We start from the raw sequence: 22,473 nt of genomic DNA, 5'->3' as shown, positions 1-22,473 counted from the left end.
CAGAGCAACTGAAGGGGGGGAATCATTTATGCAGAGGGTCAAAAAGTGAAGGCCACATGGTTGGTTTGGTTGGCTCAAGAGAGATGGGGGTGGGGGTGGGGGGGGGTGGTTTCCACTATAGCATTGTAGCCTGTGACAAGCCCACAGTTGTCCCAAATAAGGTATGATCCTATTTGGACCACCAAGCCTTTTCCCTTTCCTCGAGTTCTCATTTTCAAAATGCTTCTTACATATAAAGCTTAGTTTCAATTTAATTTCTTCCTTTCGAAGGGAAGATTTAGATTGAATTTTGATACTGAATTCTTTTTAAGGTCTAGAGAGGCGGAGCTACCATAGCTAAAAGCTAATGATTTCAACTTGGGAACCCATATGGGCCACCAATTAATTTGGGGTCCCTATCATGTCAATTTCCCTCAACTCCCTTTAGCTTCACTGTAAAGACATTGTGGTCTGCATCACACACTACATGCAAACATAAAATTCTAGTTTCTAGTACACTACCTTAGAATGATGCTCAAGAATCAAGAATTCAATATCCAAAGCTAAGCTTTCGCCAACCCCCTAAAAACAAACCCCATCAGAACTTTCTTTTGGCTTCGATTGGCCTGCTCTACATAAAACTTTTCTATATATCAAGATATTTGTTCAGGTCAAAAATTAAAGTTTGATCAAATATGTCCTAAGAATTAGTAGATTCTAATGTTTATAAGTTTCATAGCCCTGCAATTTACCGTAAGTAAAGGTGTTCGGTTGCCAATCTTAATCTAACTACAACGACTTAAAGAGGTGATGATCCGACCCAAATAAATAGAGGTGTAATCAAGATGATGATCACTCCACCTTAGTCTCAAGAATGACCAGACAGCCTCCACATCTATTGTCCCTAATGACCAAGCACGATAGAATACTTGAGAGTTGGGGAAGATTCTGCTTCTCTTTTTTCCCTCTTTTGCTAGTGGGAGACAAAAGGTATCACTGATGAGTTATTGTCTCCCAAACACTTCGACCAGATTTATCCTGAAATATCCAATTTGAACCAGTAAAGGTTGTAGCTGAAATAGCCAAATTAAGATGAGTCGATCTTTATTACACTAAGACAAATGATGTTGTTCACTTACCTCTAGCTGCATAACCTTGAAAGGAATGAGTTAGGTGCATGAACCAAGCTTGAAATTTGTGATAAGACAGTCATTCCAATAAGTTGTCGCTGGAAGAAGTGGCTCACACCAAAGATGAATTCAGCTCATATAAAATGTTTTTATATTAATAAATCATTTGTGTTTAACGGTTGGTGATCATGAATCAGTAGTTGTTACATTCCCTCTAGAGGGTCACAAGTCACCCCAGAAAGACTTTCGAGCTAGATGATGCAAAGTTGGATTCTTAGTTTGTGTAACAACCTCACGATCAAATGAACCTTCTGAGGCATCTGGATTGGTTGATCGGCAAATATTCATGTGAACCTGCCTGCCTCTTCAAACAGTAGGGAAGAAGATCCTTCCCCAACCACCCCCAAGATTAGCATTAACACTTTCATCTTCTTGATCTTCATCACTATCACCAATGTTATCAGTTTCCATAACATCAGTCATATGCACTTGCATCCACTTCTTATGGAATCATATCAGCAATTTCTTCTACATAGTCTAGATCCTCTGTCCAAGCTTGCATTAGATTTTTGAAACAGAAGTAGACTAAAGACGAGCAAATAATAATAATAAGGGTGATAGAGACAATACCATAGTCTATTTCAAAATCTTCAGGATTTCTCTTAGCACGCTGCTCTTTCAAAGTCTCAAATTGCATACCATCAAGAGGCCAAGGTTCCCTTTTGAAATTTAATAATGGCGATTGACAATTAATGCATGAATAATAGAGGAAAAGGGGGTGATGGTAAAAAGTGTGGTGGGTGTATGTTTTGTGGTAATGCTTAAACACAGATTTTTAGGTAAAAACCAAACAATGTTACTCAAACCAGAAAATATACATCTTCCCGGGTGTTCAAATCACAGAAAAGAAAAACATTTATGAAACTTTCCAATCCAAGAAGCAGTTGAGAATACTAACCGAGGTCGTTGTCCTCTTTTGAAAGCAACAAAAGAAATTTTTTTGTCTTCAAAGCCACGCAAAGGATCGCCCTTGGAACGCTGCAAAGTAGATGAATGAGAGAGCATTGAGATCTATACAAATTTACTTATTCTGATTCCTTCAAGATGAACTCTTTGGCTCCTCAACTTGAGATTTAATTTGACATATTGCATGGAATACTAAATAAGTTGACATTATTTGTAAGTGACTAAAGGACAACCTTGTATGCACGTTGTGAAGTTGTCCTCTGCAAACGATGAACAAAATGACAGTATTTTCCAGATTTCTCCAATGGACAACGACCATCATGAGGGCACTGTGTCATGAAAGTTGCTTAGTTGAAATTGTCTTCTTAAGAACAGAAATATAAATAGGTATGCATCGTATTTTAGTCTGAAAAAAAAACTAAAAAAAGAAGGGAAACTAGAGGGAAAACATCACACTTACAGGAGCAACAATGAATGCAACACTTCTAAGATCAATAAGGTCCTTAGAATCTTCCTTGTTCACATAAACAAATGACCTGTGTTTAAAAAAGCGCTGCTTAAGCGCGATTAAAGCGCTAAGCGACTCGAGCGAGGCCCCTGGCGCTTCAGCATAGCAAAAGCACTACGAATTCATTAAGCGGTAGTAATCGGCGCTTTTGTAGCGCTTTTAGCAAAGCGCTAATCGGCGCTTAATCGCGAGTTTAGAAGATACAATTTTGGGCTTTAGCAGATACGATTTTTGGGCTTGTTTAGGGTTTAGCGGGCTATTAGATTATCAGGCTTAGATCGGCTTTTAGTTTAGGCGGTCTAGGGTAAAAAATGCGATTGAAATAGGCGGTAATCGAAGAATTTACAGAGAACGATTGAGGTTGAGCGGTAAAAAATTCATAGACAGCGATCATCTTCCACGCCTGTCGCCTCTGGCCTTTGGCCTCACGCTCACGACTCCTGACTCACGACTCAAGTTTTGATCATCTCAATTTGATGAAGATGAGATGGAAGAAGATATTGGAGTGTCTAGTGATGAAGGAGATGGTGTTGTCCGAGTTGATGACGATGACGATTTAGAGGATTTTTAGTTATAAGGAAATGAGGGTTTAGAAAAATACTTTTGTTCATCTCACTTTAGACTACTTTTGGTGTAGACCATCTTTTGAGATTAATATGATCGTATAGTCGTATGGTTAATGGTATATAAATATTTAAGTGTTTATAACTTATAAGTAAATTGAGAATTATATTTTGGTGTTTAAGTACTTATAAGTTTTGAATATATGCATTGACACTTTGATATTTAAGTATTTATAAGATAATTTATAAATATTTTGTATTTTTTTGTGAATTTCGGCCTTTCTGGCGCTTCGTGCGCATAAAGCGAGCACTTTCGCTTAGCGCTTCGGCGTCTAGGACCCTAGGCGCTTTAGGGCGCTTTATGCTTTTTAAAACCAAGCAAATGACATAAAAATATCAGAAATTGCCCAATCATGCCTAATATAAATCACCACACTGAAAGCTCTCTATACTCACTTGTACTGGTTCCGTATATTATATCAACAGAAAGAAATCATCATCACATACATGTAGTAATCTCAACTCTTTTGTATCATATTTTTGGAAACCCAATCATCACCGAAGACAATTGGTAATCTTGAGTTCGACTCTTTTCTACCCAATCATCACATGCTAATATGCTATAAGTCGCTATGATGTAATGCACTTATGTAAATGCAATAATGGGCAATGCTCAAATTTTATCGTTTGCATAATCATGATGAAGCTAGAGTTAATTTGCTAGCTCCCTAAAAAATGCATTCCCCAGAAACAATTAGATTCAATTTCAATGAAAATGTGGAGAAAAATAATTGCTACCTTGAATAAGACTCCGACCAGCACAATTCATAGATTGAGATGGTTCCACTATGTTCAATTTTTCCACAGATTTTGGCCACACTTCTATCTACTCTCATAGCCCTAGAACACAACAAAGTTCACACAACTGTAACAAATTTTATATGACTTCAAGCCAATCAATTAGCAAATAGCTTCTTGCAGAGAAAAGCAAATAAACTCACACCAGAAAGCTGAACCAGTGCCAGCACCAAAATCCAAAACTTTTGACGGAGAGAAACCTGGTAATCTTCTCCTCACCTAGAATAAGCGGCGAAAAAACAAGAAGAAAGGATCCCCACAATGAGTTATAACATACCAATTTTGAATATTCACCGTCGGAAATGCCCAGAATTAACAAAACATTTGGTAATCGTGGGACAAAATTCTTAAAATTAAAGCAGCAATTTAGATGAATGAAATTTTAGTACCTCACTGAGGACCCTATAACAAGCAGAGTAAACAGCGGGCATCCTGGAAGCAACATAGGCAACGGTCTCATCATCTCTATAAGGGAGACCGATATCGCCGTAAGCACTCTTGACTTTCCATCTTTGTGATTTCTCCATTGACTTAAAAGGATCGTCAATTAGCTCCTTTGAAGTATTAGCCACAAGTTGCAGATTCACATCTTTAATATTGCTAAAAGACTCCGACAACCGCAACACTTTTCTTCGCATAAAAGGGTCTTCTTGCTCTACAATCCAACACCCGTCGAAATTTTGAGCGTAAAGATACTGAAGTGGTTAGTAAATTTACAGGGATGGATAGCTGGATTACCTCGGAGGTACCTCTTTATGGCTCGGAGAAGTCGAACGGGAACGACGATGCAACGTTCAGACTGTTTGGCTGCAGCAAGGAGGGTCTCGGGGGTGAACTTTTTGGCTCGTTTCTGATATTAAGGACGCCATATTTTGCAAAGGGGTGCGTTGCTTCGACAAGCTTCAACGAGTTAAATAAGGGTTTTCATCTTTTCCCACATCCAGGGTTTTAGGGTTATTTGGGTTTTGAAGATGGATATTTCATAAGCAAGTTTGGGCTCAAGAAGTAGAAATAGTAGCGGTTGCATTTTTTTCTTGAAACGAATCTTTAATAAAAATGTATAATATTTTTTCTTATTTTTAAAATATTTAATATAAATGTATATTATTATCTTATATGAAATCAATACTATTATTAAATAATAAATCAATCAAAATTTAACACCTATTTTTTTTAATTTTACATTTAATTATTTGTCTTTTTAGAATTTTGAATTTTTTTCCTAATGATCAAACTGATAGATAGAAGACTGTAAGTATAAAGAAACAAGAAGAAATGAAAAATGACGTTGATTTGGATTTAAGAAAAAAATTATGTAAAAATTTTTATTAATTAATTTAGTGTTAATAAATATAAAATTAAATATAATAATAATACATGGATAAATATAACACTCCTACTTCTTATCAAATTAATTTAATCTTTTTTGGGTCAATTATATGGTGCATTTGACAAGACGAAATCGAGCAATTTTTGAACCTGGATTCATTGAAGTGGAGAGCGTGATCCAGAGTGGTAATAGATTGAGAATGGAAGCAACACATGCGAGAGAAGCACATAACATAGCAGCCATTGGACAGAGAAATACTCAAGCTTCAATTAGGTGGAGACGTCCACCATCGGGATGGTATAAATTAGATATAGATGGAGCGTGGAAACTAGTCGAGCATTAGTCTTCTTATGGTGGAGTCATACGGGATACTAATATTATATAGATTGGAGTTTTCTCGAAAACAATAGAGAACTGTTTGGTCTTTGAAGCAGAGGTTTGGGGTATTTTCGAATGGCTGAATCTAACCTGAAATATGAACCTAAAGAATGTAGTAGTCCAAGTGGACAACAAGGTTGTTTGGAAACTACTCGAGCAAGGTACGGCTATGGAGGTGATCTCCCCCCTCGTCTAACACATAGTAGACCTGCCCAAACGAGAATGGAGATTATAATTTCAACACAGTTCGAGAGGGGAACAAAACAGCTGACGAATTAGCAAAAATAACCTGGAATCTCTCGGTGGGCTGCCAGAGCCCAGATGTTTCACGTCCAGCCGAATGTACTGTGAACTTGGTTCAAGAAGAGAGCTTACTTAGCTATGTTGATACATTAGGATAGATTAGATTATTTTCTCTACCATTCAACAAAAAAAAACACGTCTCCTCAACAGGTATTTTCAACTCAACTACGTAGAAAGAATATTAATTTTGAGATCATAAATATTATTGTAATCACTAATCACCAATCAGCTCTTCACCAAACCTTTTTAACTTGGATAGAATGGGTACGATACAAAAGTTTTGTTTAACATAGCATAGCAATATACCAAGTAGCCAAAACGAAATATCCCTTGAAAATCAACCGTTTTATAGTTTTACACAAAAAAACAAGGGAAGAAAGGGGGCGATTCTACAATGAGAAAAATTATAGTAACCTCGTCTCACCTACCCTACCGCTCTCATCTTACCCCTTCCTACTTGTTCAGCAGGTGCGGAAGTCAATATAATTAGAGATTGTTTTAGAGCTCATCGTGTGAATCATCCTCGTCTTCAGTCGCCCCACCCCCTGGGGCTCCACCAGATCTTTGGTATACGGCTGTGATGATAGGGTTGCATACAGCTTCAACCTCCTTGAGCTTTTCTTCGTAGTCTTCTTTCTCGGCACTCTGGTTGTCGTCAAGCCATTCGAGGGCCTCCTTTACGGCAGTTTCAACTTTCTCTTTCTCATCGGCTTCAAGCTTGTCAGCAAGCTTATCCTTGTCATTAATCTGGTTTTTCATGTTGTACACATATGTCTCAAGACTGTTACGAGCATCAATCCTTTCCTTCACCTTTTTGTCCTCCTCGGCAAATTCTTCTGCTTCTCGAACCATTCTGTCAATCTCCTCCTGGCTCAGACGACCTTTGTCATTCGTGATAGTGATCTTCTCCGATTTTCCAGTGCCCTTATCTTCTGCCTTAACGTTTAAGATACCATTTGCATCAACTTCAAATGTAACTTCAATTTGAGGGGTTCCCCTGAGCAAGTGAGGAATCAGAAAGTAAAGTCAGTTAATTGAGGTAAGAGACAGAAAACAAAGGAGAATTGATGGATGAGAGAGCATACCTTGGAGCTGGAGGAATTCCAGTGAGCTCAAATTTCCCAAGCAGCCTACAATCCTTTGTGAGACTCCTTTCACCTTCAAAGACCTGACATCGAACACGGTAATTAAAATAAGGTACAAAGTATTATAGTTCTTAACAAGGAAAAGAAAATCCAATTTTCAAGCAAGCGTTTTCCAAGCTCCCATGATAAGACTGTAAAGTGTACCTGGATGGAGACGGTGGTCTGCTGGTCCTGATAAGTGGTAAAAACTTGTGACTTCTTGGTTGGGATAACAGTGTTCCTGGGAATCAACTTGGTCATTACCCCGCCAACAGTTTCAATACCAAGGGTAAGTGGAGCCACATCAAGCAGAAGAATATCTGTACATAAAGCATTGAAGACAATTATCAACCTTACTTGATTCAATTAGTGCAGTTTGATCAGGCTATTGGCACGTACAATTATAATGGACAATGTTACATGAGATGAAAATGTACCTTTGGTTTCATCACCACCCTCTCCACTCAAGATGCCACCTTGTACTGCAGCACCATAAGCAACTGCTTCATCTGGGTTAACACCCTTGTTGGGCTCTTTTCCATCAAAGTAGTCCTTAAGGAGCTGTTGAACCTTTGGAATTCTTGTGCTTCCACCGACAAGAACAATCTCATCAATTTGGTTCTTCTCCAAACCGGCATCTTCCATTGCCTTCTTCACAGGTCCCATCGTCTTTCTGAACAGGTCATTGTTCAACTCCTCAAAGCGAGCTCTGGTCAGTGGCTCTGAGAAATCAGTACCATCGAAAAGTGATTCAATCTCCACACGGACCTGGTGCTGGCTGCTGAGAGCTCTCTTGGCACGCTCAGCTTCCCTCCTCAGCTTCCCAAGGGCCCTGTTATCCTTGCTGATATCCTTTCCGTGCTTTTTCTTGATCAATTTAATAAAGTACTCCATAATCCTCTGGTCAAAATCCTCACCTGCAAGAAAAATGACGATAAGGAAGAAAAAAACAAAAACAATTTATAAAAGCGCAGAAGTAAACTTGGAAGATGCTAACCTCCCAAATGAGTGTCTCCATTTGTTGAAAGCACCTCAAATACACCATTATCAATTGTCAAGATACTGACATCAAATGTTCCACCACCAAGATCAAAGACAAGAATGTTTTTCTCACCACCCTTCTTGTCCAAGCCATAGGCAATGGCAGCTGCAGTTGGTTCGTTAATAATTCTAGCCACATTGAGCCCAGCTATAACGCCAGCATCCTTGGTGGCCTGCCTCTGGGCATCATTGAAGTAAGCTGCAAATCAAACAGAAAGATAATTTGAGCATAATCTAGAACAGATAACAGACTCTTTTTCCACGAAAGAACAAAGTTTATTGTAATGTGCTGCTCACCAGGAACAGTGACCACTGCATCCTTGATTTTCTTCCCAAGGAAAGCTTCAGCTGTTTCCTTCATTTTAGTCAGAACCATGGCACTGATCTCCTCGGGACTGAAGACCTTGGTCTCTCCATCCTTAATCTTTACTTGAATATACGGTTTACCATCCTTGTTCACAATCTTATATGGAACAAGTTTCAGGTCCCGTTGGACCTCCTTATCCTCAAACCTACAAAAAGGACAAAAGCATACCCAGTAAGTATCATTTCCCAATCAGACCCTAAAACCTAAAAAGAGAAACATAAAAGGAAAGTGAATTACTTTCTTCCAATAAGTCTCTTGACATCAAAGATGGTCCTCTCAGGGTTTACAGCTGCTTGATTCTTAGCAGCCTCACCGATCAGCCTCTCACTATCAGTGAAAGCCACCCACGATGGTGTAATACGGTTTCCTTGGTCATTGGCTATGATTTCAACATGACCGTTCTTATATACACCGACACAAGAATAAGTCGTACCAAGATCAATTCCAATGACAGTCCCCAATTTTGTGGCTTCCTCCTTTGCAATAGAGATTGCAAAGAGACATCCTGTTTGCAAAGTTTAGACAATGTTAATAACTTATAGTAGAGGCAATTTTAGAATTAGAGATTATTTTTTAAATCCAATTATCATCAGTACGTTATCTATTTAACAAGAAATCAATATCAGATTTAAAACTGCCACGTGTACCGTAAAACAAAATAATTAATAACACTTTAACGAATTTTCTAGAGTCTTCTCACGCATAAAAAATACTTACAAATAAAATAAACGCCTTACTAGACATATAAATAAGCTGAAACACAAGATTTACCTTCAATATTTTAAACCCATGTTACCTACAACGCTGATCGGACCGCTAGTTTTACTGAATTAGATTACTAGTGTTACCGAAGTGCATACCATTTAAAAAATCGCCAGGGAGTTAGTGATTTAGGTAACATTGGTTCAAACTCTATTAAAGATCATAATCCTAAACAAAATTATTAGCGAGTAATTCATCCTAAAATCCAGAAACTTCTAGTTATAAAACCAGTGGAGATAATTCCACACGATATGAGGTTGCTGGAACCCCATTTTACAATCAAATACATCAATACAATCATAGAACTGAAATCAGATCCAACACGCACCAATTTATCGGAAAACAAAACTAGATCTACAACGTTTGTTCTCAAACAGATAAAGAATAAAAGATTATGAAATCACATGAAACAAAGAGGAGATCTAGAAAAAATACAGCAACTGGAGCACTTACCAGATAAGACAATCGCTAGAACCACCAAAGAGCCGCCTGCTCTCCACGAGCCAACCATCGTGATTTGTTCTTCTGATCTCTGTACCGTTTAAAATAAAACGAGATTTTTTTCTTCTCGAAAGTCTTTATTTGAGTTGAGAGGTTAGTTGTGGTTCCGGCGTTTTATATTTGAAGTGTCCGCAATCTGCATCTGAAGTAGTTTTTTTCAAATGGGAGTAAAATGAGGGAAACATGTCATCTCTGATGACGTGGACCACTAAGATTTCAAAGACCGATTTTCTTAGCCAATCAAAATCAATCTTGTGTTGGGGAGATCCTGTCCGTTTATTGTTTCCGGTATATTTGCGTGTTCGCTTCCTGCTCGCTCGATTTTGGGGGTAATATATATGTAATATAATATCCAATTCAAGATATCTAACTATTTTGTAATTAGATATGTAACATTTTTAATTAAGTATTTTTTATGACTAGTTTGTATTTATAATTTTAATATCGTTTAGTTAAAATAATAATGGATAAATATAAAGGTGGTTCCTTATTTTTTTATTCGTTCAATTTCGGTCACTGATTCAAAAATAATTTGATTTTAGTTACTTACATTATTAGTTTATTACATTTTGATCACTGAACTGTTAATTACCGCTAGTTTAATGACGTGTCATGTTGAAAATGATTTTTTTAATTAAACTTAAATTTTAAATAAAATATTAATTTAACTCGCAAACTCTCTCTATCTCTTTTTTAACTCATGTTAGTTCACCTTCATTGCTCCTATTACTTTCTCCGATTGATGAAGCGATGATAGCTTCGACCACATACATCGTTCACTTTAAAATATAAAGAGTACAAATGGAAAGGACACTATATAGTCACTGATCTAATTTTTAATTCCCTTAGTCTACTAAAAAAAAAATTAGTGATTAATAATATATTTTTTCATTAATGAAGTTTAATTATTTTATTTACAAAGTAGTATATGTTCTAAGTATTCTTAATCATTTGACAATGAACATTCAATCACCATTGCAGTTGCTAGTGCTTGAACCCGTGACCATTAAGAACAATAATAATTTATTTAACTACTGAGATAATTTGATTCGTGCGATTTCTGAAATATTAATTGGGTGTGCTATTTATGTAGTCCGAATTTGAGTAATAAATTGGGTTCACATTGGGCATGGGTCAATATTATTGGGTTTGAGTTTAAACATGTTAAAATATATAAGCATTTTAAAGTTAATTTTGTTGTTTAAAACGGTTTTGAAATCTAAAATTAAAACCAATGCGATTTTATATGTGTAAAATGAATCTCCGAAATAAATTAAAATCAAACTAATTGAATAGAAAATCGAATTCAAATAAATTTTTATTTCTATATTAAATAAATATTTTCACAGCTCACACCCGTGGTCTCTCACCCACTCAACACTATACGAAATGTAATTGGGATCACAGGTACGTTGGTTTATCATGCGACGTTGTTTCCTTAAAACCTGCCTGAGAAGTAAACCGGTGTGAAGTTTTCCTCTACTTCTTCACAGGAAAGTTTATCTCACTCCACCTCTTCTTCTCTCCCGTGTAAACTTAATTTACATGTTAAATCAAACCAATTAATCAAACCGAATAAATTATACAAATCAATTAAATTAAATTTCGAATTCACAATATTTATTTTTTCACTGCGCAATGTACGACATAGAATTAGTGTCTTGAATGAAATTTAACCTTTTTCCTCTCAGTTCTCATCCGAGTATTTGTACACCGTGACATCCTTTTTAGACTTGCGCAAGCTGAGCATAGCCTTGAACAGGCGTTTGCTTTTGCTAGAATATTGTTCCATGTCTTTAACCTTCTCTCTTTCAGCTACGCTGGTGGACAAGGAAACAGTTCTCCGAGGCTCCGATGGCCACTGTCCAAATCAAACAAGGTTCATCCTAACATTAAAACCCAATTGCACCAAACATTATGAAAAGCACAAGAAGAGCCAGCAAGATAAGTTTTTTGAATCGTACCCGTTTTCTAGAATTGGAATGGCTTGGGGAGGACGATCTCTGCATAAGAGAACCGGAACGTGGGAGCGGAAAGCGGCGAGGAGAGGTTGATCGATTCTCTGGTTTCAAATCAACAAAATCGGAATCACTAGATTGCTTCCAACAGCAACAATGTAAGACAATGCTGAATCCAATGTTAAAAAAAAGATCTACCTTGTCTTTGGTTCATTGAAATGCTAGTAAACAACTTGGGGCTTTTTCTTGGTAAATGTTGTGGAGAGCGTAACTCATAGAATCCATCCCTGCACCAGAATTTGAAAAATCATAACAGTATACAAATTTATCATTGCAAATGAACTCAAAGCGATCGGAATTAAGGATTACCTGATCGATTCGGAACCAGTCTCTGTTGCTATTGCTTGAATACCTGGGGTCGAAAGTATGGAACCGAAACATCATCAATTACTTGTTTCCTAAGCAAGATTGACTATGAACATGAAGATGAACTTACCAATATTCTTGAACTGTTGCGAGTCCAGTCCAGCACATATTCTAGTAGGGTTGGATTTGAGTCTCGTTTCAGCAACATCATTCGGTGTCTGTTCAACTGTAAGACAAAATACGATCGATGAGAGGACTTCGAACACGAACTTTCTCAACTGCTCTCCACATCTACTCTTCTTGCAAGCAAATCCAGAAGAATCAACTTGCCTGGAAAGATGTACCGCTTATTGTGCTTGACCGCCTCTAACACTAATGACTGCTGAGAGAGACCACCTAAGTTGACAAACTCTCGGTATGTTTGCAATCGCTAATATCCCATCCACCGGAAACAACAACGTCAGATCATCGAAGTAGACTTTATTTTGAAATAATAACACGAGATTGTCAGGTTTATGTACCTGTTCCAGGCAAGACAAACGAAGGTCCGTGCCGAAAATTTCGCCCATCTTATCATCCAAAAAGTCGTTAACCTTGTATGCTACGGAACCCAAGTGGTCCACCGTATTGACCAAAGCTTTAATGGCATAATCTTTCAAAGTATCCTCCACTCTGTCCATCGCCAAACCGAAACAAGAGAGGTTTAAAGATTTCAATCCCTTTGTTTAACATCATCGAAACTAATTTTATGACTTACATTTGTTTCTGGGCTTCCTTGTTATAGGTAATTTCAAAATATTCCGCTGCGGAATACAACTGTTTTCTCAGACTCTTCAAATCCTAAACAAAACATTCATGCGTTGAACTCAAATTTATGGATATCAAAATCAACTAACGGCAACGAAAAGGTCAGAGTAATTCACCTTGAGAGTCTCGGAAAAAAGCAAGCTCTGCTGCATTAACAATTCATCACGGTGGGAGGATTCTTGAGGAACAGCAGCGGCTGAAGTCATAATTTAGGGTACGAAACAAAGAAGATTCACCTGGTTTTTTTTCGCTCTGGATATGGCGCTGCAAAGATGAACAATAAAGCGGCGAAAGATCAAACGTTGAGGTTTGCACTTTGCAAGTATTATATATATATATATATATAGGTTATTAATTAATACACAGTTTGGATAAATAAATTTATTCAATCCTATTTAATTGAATTTAAAAATTAAAAATTCCTAACCTAAAATTTTTAATCGAATACATAGCATTAATCAAATAATTTTCATATATATAAGCTAAGGCTACTCTGAAAGCAACATACCAACAATCTGCAACCTTTTTTTCAGCAGTTGGCAAAGAAGACATGACATCCTTATAGCTGTGGACATGGGTCTGATTTATTAATATTATTGGTTTCGAAATGGCCAAGATGTCGGCCATGTGGTGGTTTTGATTATTTTTCCAATATGGTACCCCACTAATTTAACTGGAAAAAAGGTTTGGAAAGCACGTCCTAATTACTTCCCTGTAATGGGGGCTGAAATTCAGAAGAAGAAAAACGAGGGTAATTAGTCTACTACAGACTCGATAGAAATAAATAATTTTAAAAATTTTAAATTATCTAATTTTATTTAAATTTTTAGTTTAGATTTCGAGTTCAAATGAAATTTAATTTTAAAAAGTTCTAACAATTTAAAATCTAAAATGATTTTATTTTGGTCTTTAGCTATATAATTTGGTCCTTAATATCTTTGTTTTTTCAGTTTTTTCTTCATTAAGTAAAACAACATACTCCTCAACTACTATAGCATACTTGTATAATTTGGTCCACTGACTATAGCGCATTCTCATCAATTTCTTGACTCTTTATACTCCTATTAATGTTATGTCCTCAAAATTTATTCTCTAAAAAATATTGTAAATATATTATATAATTTAAAATATATTTAATTTATTAAATAACATTATAAATCTTATACATGTGAAAATATGAAAAATATATGTTTATTATACATGGTTTAAGAAAGTCATTTAAATTAAAATCAATTCATATCATAACATATTAAATAATTATATTTATATTTAAGTAGGAATTTAAATAAATATATTTACTTTTTAATAAAAATATATATATTTATTTTGACTAAAATAAACTCAACTTAACTTAAATATTTTTCCCAAAAAAATTGAACGATAAAATAATGTTCATAAACTCAATTAACTTAGTTTTTTTCATTCGACTCAATAAAATATTCACATATATTATTAAATTTTCCGGATGAATTTAATATTTTAATTGGATAGGTTGGAGTTTGGTGGATGCAGAGGCTTTGAAGTAGATGCAATGTGAGTTGCCTTATTTCTGAAGTAACCCTTTGTTTTTTGAGCTCAAATCTCAAATCTTAATATCAAATGATTGAGAATTATTTTTGAACAGATATTACCTTATACTTTTTTAAATTAATAAAAAAAAATATTTATGATTAAGCTAATTTAAATAAAGTTATAATATATATTAAAATTCATAATTCTAATTTCAAAGTTCAAAAAAGTGATCAACACCATTAACCATTCTGAAAAAAATAATGAACCTCAATGATATCAATGATAAATGAATTATTGTTATAATATCAAAAGGTTAAAAGTTATCTTCGAATAAATATTATCTTGTTGCTCCAAATTAATTAAAAAAATATTTCCAGTGTTAAGCAGTGATTTAGTTTCATATTTCATTAGATATTTATTTATTTAATTTGGTTGTTGCTTTCTGTAATTTTTTCGATATTTTTAGTTGTGCATTAAATTGGAGTTTTTTTGGACTTCATTGGGCCGTCAATAATCATCATCCCCCCATCCGCCAGAACAGACATTTATATCTTCATTATTAGTTCATAATTTAGGCCTTTTTAACATCTTCAAGTGTATTTCTTTATGCTAAAATTATTCCAGAAAACATGTTAAAAATAATTATGTTATTCTTGTTATACATATATTATTTTAGTCATAAACTAATTTTTTTAATATATTTTTATCGTTGTAATTACGATTCTATAAATATAATTTAATTGTCAACAACTTATAGATAAAGAGTTAAAATTCTTAATTAACACTTCACATTTCTTCTATGATTGTGAGTTTAATATCCGGAATAAAATTCCTTTTCCCTCTCCTATATAAAAATTATTCAAAAAAGTTTAATATATAATAAATAATTATAAACGTTATCTCTTTCAATCTTTCTATTAAAGTGATCATGTGACATGAAGAACATATAAAAAAAATTATCTCTCAAACCCATATTCAAGCTCTATATCTTTCTTTTCTTCTATTAACATCTAATCATCTGACTTAAGCTCTATAACAGTTTTTTTATTCACATTAACGATAACATTTTATCTAAATTTAAAATAATAAACTGTCAAGAATCGCTCTAATCATTGTTTTTTGATGTTAAACACCAACAATACCCATGATTTCTATTGAACCTCTCGTGAAAATAAAAAGTTATTTTCAAAACTTTTCAAATATTTATTTTGAATTATTGTATGATATATATATTTAATATATATATCCGTATTCGATATTTATTTAAATAACATGAAGGGAGTACATTTGAGCATGGCATTTAAGTAGTGATTGGGGCGCAACCGTCTCATAATCGTGGTTGGGGAAAAGCCGGAAAGTAGTGGGAACAAGGAACATAAAATTAAAGGGCGTAAAGGAAATTGGCTTGCCAGGCCATCCATGGTGGTTGGAAGTTCGTTTATCGGACTGTTGGAATTTGTATTAGTTATTCATAAAGTTTATAAACTTGTTTTCCCAGAAATTACCACAACCTTGGAAGCGTGGCTTATAATAATAAAAAATAAAGTAAATTATGATAACGATAACGAACCAAGTGAATTTAATGATAAAAGAATTGATGTTGTTTCTTGAGGTCTCATTTTTTAACACCATGAATGTCAGTGGTGTGAGTAGATTTGCCGGATTTCAATCCGATCCGGATCGGTTTTTATCCGATCCGGTTTTTTCCCATAGAAAAAAAACCGGTTTATAAAATAACCGGTTCGGTTTCTAACCGGTTTGGAGGGCCGGATATCCTAACCGGTGTAACCGGTTTCGGTTTTAAAAAAACCGGTTTTTTTAAAAAATCGGTTATAAAAAAACCGATTTTAATATTCCAGATTGCTCATAGGGAACCGATTCCCCCCCAAGGGGGTACCGATTCCTCACTGAATGGTTTGGCTCCGAGATTTCCAGAATGCTCGGAGGGAACCGATTCCCCCATAGGGGGTACCGATTCCCCCTATTCAACGGTCGAAATATTTGAATTTTACACTTAGGGAACCGATTCCCTATGAGAGGAAACCGATTCCCTATGAGAGGGTACCGATTCCCCCACACTCCAAGCATTTTTATTAAATGTTTTCACACTTAAACGACTATATTATCTTCATTAATTATCACTAACGTTCAGAAGTGATTCAAGGTGTATTTAAGCAAGCTTAGAAGCCATTGATCAAAGACAAGAAACATCAAGCAACTAGAATCAAGAGAGAATCAAAGAGAAAGCATCAAACCTCAAGTTCGATAAATTCAAATACTTAAGTGAAATACTTAATTAACTCAACATAATTGAAATACTTAAATACTTCCAAGTTTGATAAATTCAAATACTTAAAAAACTTCCAAGTTCGATAAATTCAAATGCTTAAAAACTTCAAGTTCGATAATTGAAACAAAGTTTACGATAATTGAAATAAAGTTATAAAATAAACTACATTGCCATCTCTTCTTCATCATCTTCGCCTTCTTCGTTTGGAGGGGATATTCCAAGTTCGACTTCTTCAATGTGTAAGTTTGCTTCCAAATCGGCATCAATTGCATCTTCTAGGGTGGTGATATGTTGCTTACGAGCCGCTCCATCCAAATAATCCTTTAAACAAATGCATACTTTCACCGACTCGGGACTTAGTCTTGATCTCCGTTGCGATATAACCCTGCCACTAACAGAAAAAGCGGATTCCGAAGCTACCGTAGAAGCTTGGACGGTTAGTAAATCACGGGCCATGGCGGCTAGAATCGGAAATTGTGCTTCCTTTTCTTTCCACCAAGCCAAAATATCCAAACTTTCAAACTCTTCAAATGTCATTTTTGATAGAAATTCGCATGACATGTAATTTCCCAACTCGCTACTTGGGGTGGTAGTACGTGATCGTTTGGATTGGGAATTTACAAGAGTGTTAAAAAGATTCAAATTTATGTTACTTGGACGTCTACTAGATGATTCCGCATTCATTCTCATTTGATCGTGTATTACACTACTTGATCCGTATTTAGTTAAATAAATTGCAAACATGTCTCGAAAACATTTGTTAAAATAATTTATTTGGTTTTGGACAAAGTTGGGTTCATCATCGGTTAGATTAAAAGCAAATGCAATTTGTTCAATTAGTGTTTCAACCCCACCAACATTTAACGTTGGGTTTAAAGCGGCGGCACAAGTAAAAATGTGGGGAATATCCTTAAAATATTTTAAAAGTTTTTCCTTCATTGCAAAGCCAATTTTTTGAAAAACTTCGGTTTCAAATTCAAAGTCATTTAGTCGGGTAGCCAACAAAAATATTTGATTAAAAACCAACGGGCTAGTAGGGTAATAAACACCGGATAAAAAAGTTGTTGCATTTTTAAAAACCTCAAGCAAATCGGTTATTTTGGCTATAGTTTCCCAACTCGAATCCGGATAAATGTTTGAGACATGACCCCTCTCGAAAAGCCGATCGTGAAATGTTTGCAATGTTTCTCTTTGCCTTAAGGCAGTATGCATCATCATCCAAGTTGAGTTCCAACGAGTTGGACAATCCAAATTAGGACCCAAAGCTTTTTTATTAACGGACTTACAAAATCGTTTATAATCATTTAGTCTTTTGTTGTTGTTACAAAGAACCGATTTTATCATTGTTTTAAATTCTATTCTAATCGGCTCAATAACCTCCAAACCGGCTTGCACGGATAAATTAATTATGTGTGCAACGCAACGGGTATGAAAAAACGCACCGTCTAAAATCGGTGAAAGTAATATTTTCAATCTTGGAATCGCGTTTGTATTATTCGATGCATTATCAAAGGATATAGAAAAAACTTTATTTTCTAATTTATAAAGACAAATTACCCTTTTTAAAAGTGTAAATAAATTAGCACCGGTATGCGGCTCACCGAATAATTCAAACGCGATTGTTCTTTTCATCATTTGCCAATTATCTTGATCTAACCAATGTGACGTAACGGCTAAAAAGAATTTCCGGTATTATGAGGGGAACTCCAAACGTCACATGTAAGCGACACACCATAACGGTGTTCTTGGAATCCTAAAATCATTTTTTCCCTCGCCGTACGCCACATTTTTATAGCATCTCTTCTAAGGGTAGTACGACTTACTTGAGTATAACGTGGTTGCATTAGTTGTTGAATTGTTGTCGTGAAATCTTCATCATCAAAGTGGTCGAACGGCAATGCTTTTGTAATCACGAACTTTGTAAACGCTTCTCGTAATTTTTCGTTGTCGTAAACAAAAACACCACCTTGCGGTGTAAGATTCGATTGACTAGGATCCGATCTTGAGCGAAGTGCCTTGCATGATTTTGTCAAATGGTTCTTCAACGTTGTGTTTCCTTCCGATGCAAGAAACTTTAGACAAAGTTTACAACGCGCCCTCCTCGAGCCATTTGACATCTCACATAAATCGTAGTGATCCCAAATGTCTTTGTTTCGAGTGTGTTCGATCACTCTCACGACTTCAAGGTTTCCCCTGACGGAAGATTCAGCCGTGTTACTCATGATGAACAAAAAATTACAAAAATAAGATTTGAGAGATGTTTAAGTGTTGTGTAATAAGATTTGAGAAATTTGTAATCAACCAAATACATCCCCAACCTATTTATACATGTTTAGGGTGATAAAATGATAATTTTTCAAAGAAAAAAACGGTCAAAAACGGTCACAAAATCCCCCCCAACGGCTATATTAACGGCTAGTTTTTTAAACCCAGACCGGGTTTTTTTCCGGATAAAAACCGGTCTAGGTTTTTTTCTCCAAACCGGTTAAAATAACCGGTTTAAAAAAATCCGATCCGGTTAAAAAAAAACCGGTTTTTCTCAAATCCGATTTCGGATATTTTTTTCGCAAAATCGGATATTCGGATTTTTTGTGCACCCCTAGGTGTGAGTGTTCAATGTCAAATGGTTTAAAATTATTTTTAAACAGATATTACATTGTACTTACCTTAAATTAATAAAAAAATTATTTATGTCATATACAAAATATATAAAATGTGGTAATTAATGTTTATTTGAGCCGCCGTTGCTTTCAAATACTTACTCGTCAATATAATGTTTCAAGAATTGACTTGATAACATAATGTAAACATAGACTCGGTCCACAAAATACAACTTAAATAGTTTTGGAATCAGTTTTATCATATTCCAATGACTAGGTTAACGTCTAGCTCAGACGATGTTCGAACTTTAACGAAAAATGATGAATTTGAAACCTATGAATAGTTGAATAACTATTTTGTAACTTTTACTAGTCGAATGACTCAACAACGTAACACTTTATAGTCGAAAAATTATTTTATAACTTTTAATATTTTATGGACTCAATAAATAATACCTTGTAGTTGAGGGACCATTTATATACTTTACCCTTAATCTAATAAACACAAAAGCATAATAAAAACCAAGATACAGACTAAGAAACATATACTTATTTTTAAATTGACACATTTTAAAGAAAAACTATCCTACCTTTATTTTTGGATAAGTGCTTTATGCCCAAAGAAGCAGCAAAACTGCTATAGATACACGCAAAAAACCACAGAAAAACCTACTACAAGATACAACCAGCAAACAATACTAAAGACCTCAACAAGGGATACCCCAATTACTACAAAGGCTGCAATTAATATTATCTACCATGGCTATGTTCCTACCCTGTAATTTAATCCCAACTACCTCTTTGACAGATGAAAGAATGGCAACAACTCCTCGAACCTTCTCACGAAACAACCTGCAGTTTCTTACCTCCCATATGAGATAGATGTGGGCATTTCAAGCAAGCTTGAGGATGATGGTGAGCAATGATTTACCCTTGAGGTTGGCAAAAACCCACTCCACCTTTTCCCTCCAACATCTAACCTGCCTAGTCAAGTCATTCAACCTCAAGATAACCCTCAGCAAAAGGACACTCAAAGCACAAATGATCAATGGACTCCATAGCATTATTACAAATACAACATCTGTCATCAACCTGCATTCCCCAACGCAATAATCTATCACAAGTGGGAAGCCTCCCTAACAAGGTCATCCAAAATATTATACTATGCTTAGGAATGTCCAAGAGAAACCATACCAATTTCTGCCTAAACAACCTTGACACCTTCGATCCTAATCTGCTCCCAAAACCAGGCAGCCTTCAAAGTAGCACTGTCAGCCACATTTGCAAGGATAGGATAAGCTTCACGCCTCATTTTCATCAGCCTTCAAAGACTCCAACTAGCATTCATTCTCACTCCAGCCTGCAAGAAGTTTACCCCTTTAAGGACATAAGCATGGATCCATGCCACCCATAGGGATCCCTCCCCAGCAAGAATGGACTTTATCAGTTGAAAACTAGACGCCTTGTTCGAAGTTTTAATGTCACGGAACCCAAGACCTCCTCCAGACTTCAAAAAATAGATATAATCCCAATTAACTTGAGCACCAGTAGACACAGAGTCGGATCACTTCCAGAAGAAACAAGAAAACAACTGCTCCACCCATCTAATCTGGGGAAGAATGAGCTGCCTGCACCAATAGTTAGTCATGCTAAATAAAACAACTTTAATAAGCTGTAACCGACCAACATAGCTAAGGTGCCTATTGGACCATTGAACCAATTTAGCCTTAATTTTTTCAATTAACCCCACACAATCATTCTCACTAAGCTTCCTTGTGACCAATGAACACCCAAGTAGCGCACAAGTAAACAACTAAGTTTAAATCCAGTTATGCTCTTCATGGCCTCTCTTTGATAATTAAATCCAGTTATGCTCTTCATGGACTCCCTTTGATAATTTGAAACACCCGAGGTAAAAAGCTCACATTTCGCTGCATTGAGCTTAAGACCAGACATAGTATAAAATCCATCCAAAACACACTTAACACCGACAATAGAATCAACAGTATCACGACAGAAAAAAAACTAATCATAAGCAAAAGATAGGTGGGTAAGACCAACTTTCTTACATCTCGGGTGATAAGAAAAAACCTTCCCTGCAGCAGCCACATTCAACATACATGAACGAACATTCATAGATAAGACGAAAAGGAAGGGGGAAAGAGGATCCTCTGTCTAATACCCCTGCCACCCTTAAAGAAACCCACCAAGCTTCCATTAAACGAAACAGTGTATTTCGCAGCCGTGAAACAAGCCCTAATCCAACCCACGAATCTACTAGGCAACCCCTGCGCCTCCAAAGCATAAAGAGCTTTCTAGAGGTCTATCTTGAGAGCACAACTGGTAGAAAGAGACGACTCAAAAGGTAAATTCAAAAAATTATCTGTTTTATTTATTCCCAACTTTAATTATGAACATTTAATTATTTTTATAATCGAAATGACCATCCAACTCAGTAGGTAGAGCACAAGGTTCTTAATCTTGAGACTCGTAGGATCGAGTCTCACGGAGGGCATTTTATAATTCGGAGATCTCTTACGGAAGCTGCTCTCAATCTGGTGTTGGGATAGTCTACTATCTTATCTCCCCTTACCCCATTTCATATGGAAATAAGGATTAACTAATTTTTTTAAATTATTTTTATAATCGTTTGTATTCGAATTCGTTACCACTAAAAATAATTACGATTTATTTAAATATTGAAGTAAATTGATTCGTAATTAGTTTTCTGCATGTATGCGAAAATATTCAAAATGTTTGTTATTTATTAGATTTTGTTTCATTTATATTGTGGGCGAGAAATATATTTTTATAAAATTATTCATTAATAATTATAGATTGAGTTGTAATTTTTTAAATAAATTATATTGAATATGAGTTTGATTCTAAAAAAATCATTTTAAAATTTTATATAATATAAATTATATTTTTTTTTAAAAATAATGTTTAACTTTTATAATTAAATAGTATTTAATTGATAATAACACTAATTTAATAACAGGTTTAATAATAGTATAAACATTATTATTGTATGAAAACAATCATCTAAGTGGTTTACCATTTACCACATGGAAAACCGCACGTCTAATATAGCAAGACTTTTCTCTCTCTTAATATTTATAGATTTGAT

The 22,473-nt window shown here is 35.3% G+C and overlaps 2 protein-coding genes and 1 pseudogene across 5 annotated transcripts; all 3 read right to left on the bottom strand.

Moving 5' to 3' along the window:
• Window positions 1-670: 670 nt before the first annotated feature.
• LOC120155309 lies at window positions 671-5,001 on the bottom strand (annotated as a pseudogene).
• A 1,512-nt stretch (window positions 5,002-6,513) lies between these two features.
• Window positions 6,514-9,820, bottom strand: LOC120155177 (luminal-binding protein-like). The gene is made up of 8 exons (XM_039166758.1): window positions 9,763-9,820; window positions 8,785-9,052; window positions 8,478-8,692; window positions 8,137-8,379; window positions 7,577-8,056; window positions 7,305-7,459; window positions 7,101-7,183; window positions 6,514-7,012 (listed from the first exon to the last, which is right to left on the bottom strand). The coding sequence occupies exons 1-8, from the start codon at window positions 9,818-9,820 to the stop codon at window positions 6,514-6,516; spliced, it is 2,001 nt and encodes a 666-aa protein (XP_039022689.1).
• A 1,293-nt stretch (window positions 9,821-11,113) lies between these two features.
• Window positions 11,114-13,479, bottom strand: LOC120155178 (protein ABIL3-like). Of its 4 annotated transcripts, none has more exons than XM_039166762.1 (10): window positions 13,058-13,249; window positions 12,892-12,974; window positions 12,656-12,806; window positions 12,465-12,564; window positions 12,265-12,360; window positions 12,138-12,180; window positions 11,967-12,055; window positions 11,775-11,872; window positions 11,488-11,671; window positions 11,114-11,345 (listed from the first exon to the last, which is right to left on the bottom strand). In XM_039166762.1, exons 1-9 carry the CDS (start codon window positions 13,145-13,147, stop codon window positions 11,498-11,500), a joined length of 924 nt encoding a protein of 307 aa, XP_039022693.1. In that variant the 5' UTR covers window positions 13,148-13,249; the 3' UTR covers window positions 11,114-11,345; window positions 11,488-11,497. The 4 variants fall into 4 exon arrangements, with proteins under 4 accessions (XP_039022693.1, XP_039022691.1, XP_039022694.1 ...); XM_039166760.1 differs by lacking the exon at window positions 11,114-11,345 and adding an exon at window positions 13,450-13,479 and having other exon boundaries at window positions 11,409-11,671; window positions 13,058-13,205; XM_039166763.1 differs by lacking the exon at window positions 11,114-11,345 and having other exon boundaries at window positions 11,409-11,671; window positions 12,265-12,283; window positions 12,317-12,360.
• Between the last annotated feature and the right edge of the window lie 8,994 nt (window positions 13,480-22,473).

Source organism: Hibiscus syriacus, unplaced genomic scaffold, assembly GCF_006381635.1.
Source record: "Hibiscus syriacus cultivar Baekdansim isolate YM2019G1 unplaced genomic scaffold, ASM638163v2 tig00111166_pilon, whole genome shotgun sequence".
Taxonomy (NCBI): Eukaryota; Viridiplantae; Streptophyta; class Magnoliopsida; order Malvales; family Malvaceae; genus Hibiscus; species Hibiscus syriacus.
The sequence above is the reverse complement of the archived record's forward strand: the minus strand, read 5'-3'. Positions and strand labels throughout refer to the sequence as shown.

Bases quoted from the DNA above. Each gene is read 5' to 3' on its own strand.
- LOC120155177 (XM_039166758.1), bottom strand. From the start codon at position 9,820: ATGGTTGGCTCGTGGAGAGCAGGCGGCTCTTTGGTGGTTCTAGCGATT. The intron at 9,053-9,762 runs GTAAGTGCTCCA...CTTTGCAAACAG, and splicing joins TCTAGCGATTGTCTTATCTG to GATGTCTCTTTGCAATCTCT. The intron at 7,184-7,304 runs GTACACTTTACA...GTTCGATGTCAG, and splicing joins AGACCACCGTCTCCATCCAG to GTCTTTGAAGGTGAAAGGAG.
- LOC120155178 (XM_039166760.1), bottom strand. From the start codon at position 13,147: ATGACTTCAGCCGCTGCTGTTCCTCAAGAATCCTCCCACCGTGATGAA. The intron at 12,181-12,264 runs GTAAGTTCATCT...TTTCGACCCCAG, and splicing joins GCAACAGTTCAAGAATATTG to GTATTCAAGCAATAGCAACA. The intron at 11,672-11,774 runs GTACGATTCAAA...TGATTTGGACAG, and splicing joins ATTCCAATTCTAGAAAACGG to TGGCCATCGGAGCCTCGGAG.